Genomic DNA, 8,170 nt, shown 5'->3' with positions numbered 1-8,170 from the left:
AAGCCTTAAAAATAATTTAAAAAAATATGAGATAAAATATCATCATAATAAATATAAGTATTAATCATATATAATATCTTTTTTTTAAAAAAAAAAAATGAAATGCTTATCTATTAGTTTAAATTATTTAATTTAATTTCTTAATTTTCATAAGCTAGCTTTATATAAAAAATAATAATAATAACAATATCAGTATTTCCATCAATACGTTGACATTATAGTAAAATTGAGATTTAAATATTTTCATTGATATTGACCATAGAAACCAAATATAATCGCCTTTTAAAAAAACATATATAACAAATTGAACTACAAATTTGTAGGGAGTCTTAATAAAAGAAAAACGCAATGCACGCATGCACTCGTGCACTCGTGCACACACACTACTTTGAATTATTTTTCTATATGTATTGATTAAAAATATAATTTTTTTTTTTTTTTTGTCTAGTTGCATAAATGGAATTCAAACCCAAAATAATAGAATATATAGTACAAGGATAAAATATTTACATATATATAACAAAAAATGGTAAAAAAATCACTAAAAAGCCCACGCCTAGCCACTATTTTGTTCGCTTCTTTATAATTTTCTCAAATTGAAAGTTATCACTGATAGCCACTGATAGCTGCTATCACTGGTAACTGCTAATAGTGGTAGCTTTCAATCTTAAAATATTAGCTTTAATTTTCTATTAGTTATCAGTGGCTATCATTGATACACTTTCATCAATTGGAATAAACCTTCAAATATTAACGGTTAAGGCTATTAGTGGTTATCAATGGTTGACTTTTATAAGTAGTAATCAATATTGAAAGAAAATAATAATTTTGAAAGATTGAGCTATACCAGTGATGCAAAAATATTAGTGGTTATAGCTGATAGACTTTCATAAATAACTATCAACTTTGAAAGATTAACACAGTAGCTATCACTAATAAGCTTCTATCATGGCTATCACTGATAGCAGCTATCAGTTGCTATCACTGAGAGACTTTCATCAATTAAAATCAACCTCGAAATATTAACACTTAAGGTTAGCAGTGATAGACTTCTATAACTAGTTAGGAACTTTTAAAGAAACTCATTATATAGATTTCACCTAACTTCTATCATCGATATCACTAATATCACTCATATCGTGGTTATCAGTGATAGCTTTTTTCACTAATAACATCACTGATAAAATGCTATCAATGATCTCACTAGTATCATGTTATCGATGATCTCATTGATATCATGTGATATATAGCTCTCTATCATTGATAACATGTTATCAGTGATAGCTTCTATCACCGATAATGTGCTATTAGTGGTAGCTTTTATCATTGATAACGTGTTATCAGTATTAGCTTCTATCACTGATTTGTCCCTTTTCTTGTCATTTCCAAACGTTCCTACGGTCCATTTTCTTTTCGATACCTTTCAAAGGCACTTCTGTAAAAATAGCAAACAGCCAAACCAAACCATTCTTCTTCGTTTGATTGTAAACAAATATTTCTATACACAAATATACAAATATTTCAATTTATACCCTTCATTTTGGGTCATCTATGCCATTTTTTCAAGTTTATTTCTTATAGACATCATATTCTTTAAAGTTCTTTAAACATGAAAAAAAAAAACTATTGGCCTATCTGATTCCATTTGAATTTCTCATTTTTTTTTTAGAAATAAACTTGTTTAATAATTATTATCGTTTCTTATTTCAAACTTTTAAGAAATGTTTCTAAAAATAGTGTAAGTTTGTGGACTAAAAAAATAGTTTATTTCAAATCCATTTTCGTTTGCGGTTTATATTTAATGTTTCGTTATAATAATCAAACTTGATGATTGACTTGTTGGTGTAAATTCACTTATTAATTGGGTATTTTCAAGTCTTGGATACGAGACTCAGTCTCATAATTCTAAGCATAAAAACATCTAATATTTCAAATGTGGTAAATTTCATAACAAGACGAGTTATGTTCCAATTGTCTTTCAACTACGGGTGTACATGGGTTGAGTTGGGTTGAATTGAGAGTATTTTTAAGATCAATCCGAAATTCAGGTTGGTTGAGTTGGCAACCCAAATGATCCAAATAAAGTCTCAAACCCAATGTAATTTGGGTTGGGTTGGATTGTTGGATTATAACTTATTTTTTTCTTTTTAATTAAAAATATGTAAACTTATATAATTAAATGCTAAACACCAAATATCTATGATATTTATTGCAAACTACAAAGACAAATATCATAACAATTTTAAAAGAAAAATATTAAAAAATCACAAATTAATTAATACAAACTAATCAAACTTTAAACAAAGATGTATATATATTATTAATATATATAAAATTCAGGTTAGATTGGGTCAACCCAAAATTTTTTTAGCCAAGTTATGACCCAACCCAACCCAAGAACAAACGTAACCCAACCCAATCCTTACATTTTGAGTTGGATAGTCCGAATTGTACGGGTTATTTGAACACCCTACCTTCAACGTTAGTTTGTTACCACATCCATCGCATATAGTGAACTTGTTTTTATTTTATTTTGTTTTCAAAAATGTTAAATTAAAAAGAATTATATTCTTATTTTAATATTATATATATTACGATAAGGAGAATTAAGATAATTAATATTTAGTTTAGTGGGTAATTTAGATTAATTAATGTTTAATTAGAATTAATTAGTTAATTATGTTGTCTTTGAATTTCTTTGTAAGGCTATAAATAACAATTTTAGGTGTGTAATAGAAAACTTTTGATTTTCTTTGTAATAGAACCTTTGTTCTTTTGTGAGAGTTATCCCATCTCTAGGTGATGGATTTTCCTTGCTTAGCTATAAATTGGACCTAAATACCTAAACCCGGTGCATCATATTGTCGAATTGATTTTCTATTATATTCATAATAATTATGTATATTTATAAGGGTTGTTTTCAAATATAGTAAAATGAACCAAAATATTTACACATATAGCAAAATGTCTCTATCTATCAATGATAGATTACTATTATTTATCATTGGTATACACTAATAAACATTGATATATATTTATGAATGTCTATCAATGTCTATGATGAACTGTGATATTTTACTTTTTAACTGTTTTTCTATTTAAAACAATTTCTCTTTTTATATTATAAAATTAATATAGTTTTTAAAACGTGAAGACGCAAGCTTGGAAGTTCATGTTTGCAATACTATAAACAGTGTTATCTAATTATAGTTAACCAATATCTATTCTAGAAAATACAAACGTATTAATTTACCAATATTGTCTTTAATGGATGAATAATATGTGTTATGCTTATAAATTAATTCTATATATCATATATCCAAATTTGGGTAATTCGAGTATAAATCAAGTAGCACAACTGCATGTACTTCATACGTAACAATCACTTTTTAAATATTTTTTAAAAAAACATATCTAATAATTTAGAGGATAGAGAAAATTAAAAATTTGTTAGTTAATAATAGTTTTGGTTTAAATACTATGTTGGTCACTCTACTTTCGGCTTTGATTTATTTTGATTACTTTTAAGTTCAACTTGGCCCCTATCCTCTCTCGATTTTGGTTCATTTTCATCATTTTATTTTATTTTGATATTCTACTTCCAACTTTAGTTCATTTTCATCATCATAAAATATTAACGGTTTTCATTCAAAACTAAGGATTTGTTTAGATTGACTTGAGAAAAAAATGTTTTTTAAAACGTTCATTTTTATTTAAACACTTTTGATAAAAATGGATTAAAATACACTTGAAAAACTATTTTGAGTAATTGTCGAACATTTCAATTTCTCCCAAAATGACTTATTTGCAAAATTAAACACTTGAAAATGTATTCCAAACACGTCAAGTTCAATGGTAGTTTCAGAACAAATTACAAAATTTATGAATATTTTGTATAATTTAGCTTACATCCAATCATCAATCAAAATGAATAGAACCGAATAAACTAAATCAAATTTACATGACTAAAATAATATTTTAACCAAATTGAGCATAGAATAGCAAAATAGTAGTTACTACTCTATATGTGTTTTCTTCTCTACCCACACTCACACACCCATGAATCAGTAGAATGAGTTTTCAGAGCCCAAAATGAAAACAAAAGCTTCAAAGGAATCAAAGTATGGTAAAACAAAATAAAAATAAATAAATAAGTAAAACCCATCATCCCATCTTTCTCCCCCACTTGTTTGTATCTGCCAATATGCATGTTACCAATAGCAAATCAATGTTTTTTATGTCAACTTTTTCTTGAGATGAACAAAATGCTTGCCAAGAGGATATATATTTCATACATTTCTGTTACTGTTTAAGAAGAAAGAGTGGGAATATTGGTTGTGGGTTGTTCTTCCAAATTAGTTTATATAACAATGTCATGATGATACCAGTTTCAATTTCTGTTTCAATCATTTTCTTCTCCTTGTTGTTACCATCAATTTCTGGTCTCAACCAACAGGGTATCTCTCTGCTTTCATGGCTTTCAACTTTCAATTCATCTTCTTCTGCTACGTTTTTCTCATCTTGGGATTTAACCCATCAGAATCCATGCAGTTGGGATTATGTTCATTGTTCAGGCAATGGATTTGTTACTGAAATCCAAATTTCCTCCATTAATCTTCAAACTAGTTTTCCGGTGCAGATTCTTGCCTTCGACTCTCTCACCAAACTTGTTTTGTCTAATGTCAATCTCACTGGGGAAATTCCACGAGCAATGGGTAATTTATCGTCTTTGATCGTCTTGGACTTGAGCTTCAATGCTTTGACAGGCAAGATTCCGCCGAAGATTGGGGAGCTGTCCAAGTTGGAGTTCTTGTCGTTGAATTCCAACTCCTTGAGCGGCGAAATTCCGCCGGAGATTGGGAACTGTTCGACGTTGAAACGGCTTGAACTGTACGATAACTTACTGTTTGGGAAGATTCCCGCGGAATTCGGTCGGTTGAAGGCGTTGGAGATTCTTCGTGCAGGTGGAAATGAAGGCATTCATGGCGGAATTCCGGATGAAATTTCGAAGTGTGAAGGACTTACGTTTTTAGGACTTGCAGATACCGGCATTTCGGGGCAGATTCCGAGGAGCTTTGGAGGGCTTAAGAATCTCAAAACGCTTTCTGTTTATACTGCGAATCTCACCGGCGAAATCCCGCCGGAAATCGGGAACTGTTCTTCGTTGGAGAATTTATTTCTGTATCAGAATCAACTTTCGGGGAGAATACCGGAGGAGTTAGGAAATATGATGAGTATCAGAAGAGTGTTGTTATGGCAGAATAATATAAGTGGAGAGATTCCAGAATCTCTCGGGAATGGAACAGGGCTTGTAGTTATTGATTTCTCTTTGAATGCTTTGACCGGTGAAGTTCCTGTTTCTTTAGCCAAATTAATTGCTCTTGAGGAGCTGCTTTTGTCTGAAAATGAGATTTCCGGTCAAATTCCGTCGTTTTTCGGAAACTTTTCGTTTCTTAAGCAACTTGAATTGGATAACAACAGATTTTCCGGTCCAATTCCACCGTCCATTGGCCGATTGAAGCAGCTCTCTCTGTTCTTCGCTTGGCAGAATCAACTGACTGGAAACCTACCGGCGGAGCTTTCCGGTTGTGAGAAACTCGAAGCACTCGATCTTTCACATAATTCTCTCACCGGACCGATTCCGGAATCTCTGTTGAATCTCAAGAATTTGAGCCAATTGTTACTGATATCCAATCGATTTTCAGGTGAAATTCCTCGGAATTTAGGGAATTGTACTGGCCTGACTCGTTTACGACTCGGATCGAATGACCTCACCGGGAGAATTCCGTCGGAGATTGGGCTACTTCGTGGTTTGAGCTTTTTGGAGTTGTCGGAAAATCGATTTCAGTCGGAAATTCCGTCGGAGATTGGTAACTGTACTGAGTTGGAAATGGTTGATTTGCATGGAAATGAACTTCATGGGAATATACCTTCATCCTTCTCCTTTCTTGTTGGACTCAATGTGTTGGATCTCTCCATGAACAGATTAACAGGCTCCATTCCTAAAAATTTAGGCAAGCTTTCATCTCTAAACAAATTGATTCTGAAGGGAAATTCCATCACTGGTTCAATTCCATCTTCATTAGGTCTTTGTAAAGATTTGCAGTTGTTGGATATAAGTAGTAATAGAATCTCAGATTCAATCCCTTCTGAGATTGGCCATATTCAAGAACTAGACATTCTTTTGAATTTGAGTTCAAATTCCTTGACTGGTCAAATCCCTGAAAGCTTTTCAAATCTCTCTAAACTTGCTAATTTGGATATCTCTCATAACATGCTCATTGGAAATCTGGGAATGTTGGGAAATCTTGACAATCTTGTCTCTCTTGATGTCTCATTCAACAACTTCTCAGGTGTTCTTCCTGATACCAAGTTCTTCCAAGACCTCCCTGCCTCTGCATTTGCTGGAAATCAATATCTATGTATTGAAAGTAATGGATGCCACTCCGAACGCAATGATCGCGGCAAGAAGTCGACTAGAAATCTCATCGTTTTCGTGTTTCTTAGTGTCATTGCGGCAGCATCGTTTGTGCTAATTGTGTTGAGTTTGTTTATGAAAATACGTGGGACGGGGTTTACCAAGAACAGCCATGAAGACAGCTTGGATTGGGAATTCACTCCGTTTCAGAAGTTCAGCTTCTCGGTGAATGATATCATTACCAGATTATCGGACTCGAACATCGTTGGAAAGGGTTGTTCGGGTATAGTTTATCGTGTTGAAACTCCAACAAAACAAGTCATTGCAGTGAAGAAGCTATGGCCTTTAAAGAATGGTGAAGTTCCTGAAAGAGACTTGTTTTCAGCTGAAGTTCAGATTCTTGGATCTATAAGACATAGGAATATTGTTAGGCTTCTGGGTTGCTGTAACAATGGCAAAACTAGACTGCTTTTATTTGATTACATCAGTAATGGAAGTTTGGGTGGACTGCTCCATGAGACGAGGCCATTCTTGGATTGGGATGCAAGGTACAGGATTATACTGGGAGCTGCCCATGGCTTAGCTTATCTACACCATGATTGTATACCTCCAATCCTTCATCGCGATATTAAAGCAAACAACATATTAGTAGGATCACAATTTGAAGCTGTTCTTGCGGATTTCGGCCTAGCGAAGCTCGTCGATTCTTCAGGCTGTTCGAGACCGTCCAATGCAGTTGCCGGTTCTTACGGCTATATTGCTCCAGGTAAGGTCCAAAAGCTTGGGGTTATTTTCTTCCACAGAGCAGTAAAATTTACTTCAAATCTGGAAACAACATACTGTTTGTTTGGTGTTTACTGTTTAGAGTCTAAACACTAATGATATATTGAATGAACGTTAATTTGCAAAAGTTCTAGGATTTCAGAAGCTAGATAAACCTGCTACTGAATTATTTTTACTTGGGGCATTAGCACAAACCATATAATTTGTAAATGAGACGTAAATCAGAAACTATTTTCAGTGACAAAAAACTATACCAGTTCAAAATCTGAATTTTATTGATAGAATTCTTTTCATATACAACTTCAATGCAGAATATGGGTACAGCTTGAGGATAACAGAGAAAAGTGATGTGTACAGTTATGGTGTTGTGCTTCTAGAGGTCTTAACAGGGAAGGCTCCAACAGATAATACAATCCCAGAAGGTGTCCACATTGTCACATGGGTAAACAAAGAACTAAGAGATAGAAAGAACGAATTTGCAACAATTCTTGATCAGCAATTACTCCAACGATCAGGAACCCAAATCCAACAGATGCTTCAAGTGCTCGGTGTGGCTCTCCTCTGCGTCAATACTTCGCCAGAGGATCGACCGACAATGAAAGATGTCACAGCCATGCTTAAGGAGATCAAGCAGGAGACTGAGTATGAGAAGCCTAATTTGTTGGAAAGAGGAGCTATCACAAATCCAAAAGCAGCAGTTCATTGTTCCAGTTTTTCTAGATCATCTGAGCCTCTAATTAGAGCTGTACCTTCTGCAGTACCATAGATTCAGGAAAAAAAAAAAAGAAAAAGAAAAAAAGAAAAAAAAAAGCTGGAGAACAGTTCACTGATTATTTCCTTTTCAAGCATGACATTTATTTGTATAGATTTGAAGTATGTAGAAGTAATAATGAGAGGCTGAATCTGTACTTCTGCTTGAAATATGTCTCTCCTTCATACCGAGTACTTCCCGTTTGTTACATTCTGATG

General features: G+C 33.1%; 1 protein-coding gene across 1 annotated transcript; it reads left to right on the top strand.

Annotated features, from left to right (window-relative positions):
• The first annotated feature begins 4,072 nt into the window (after positions 1-4,072).
• LOC120085777 (uncharacterized) lies at positions 4,073-8,122 on the top strand. The gene is made up of 2 exons (XM_039041961.2): positions 4,073-7,184; positions 7,513-8,122. Exons 1-2 carry the CDS (start codon positions 4,376-4,378, stop codon positions 7,965-7,967), a joined length of 3,264 nt encoding a protein of 1,087 aa, XP_038897889.1. The 5' UTR covers positions 4,073-4,375; the 3' UTR covers positions 7,968-8,122.
• Positions 8,123-8,170: the final 48 nt, after the last annotated feature.

Source organism: Benincasa hispida, chromosome 9, assembly GCF_027475165.1.
Source record: "Benincasa hispida cultivar pf3 chromosome 9, pf3_genome.v1.1, whole genome shotgun sequence".
NCBI classification, from domain to species: domain Eukaryota; kingdom Viridiplantae; phylum Streptophyta; class Magnoliopsida; order Cucurbitales; family Cucurbitaceae; genus Benincasa; species Benincasa hispida.
Note: the sequence above shows the minus strand (reverse complement) of the source record. Positions and strands in the feature narration are given on the sequence as shown.

Bases quoted from the DNA above. Each gene is read 5' to 3' on its own strand.
- LOC120085777 (XM_039041961.2), top strand. From the start codon at position 4,376: ATGATGATACCAGTTTCAATTTCTGTTTCAATCATTTTCTTCTCCTTG. The intron at 7,185-7,512 runs GTAAGGTCCAAA...ACTTCAATGCAG, and splicing joins TTACGGCTATATTGCTCCAG to AATATGGGTACAGCTTGAGG.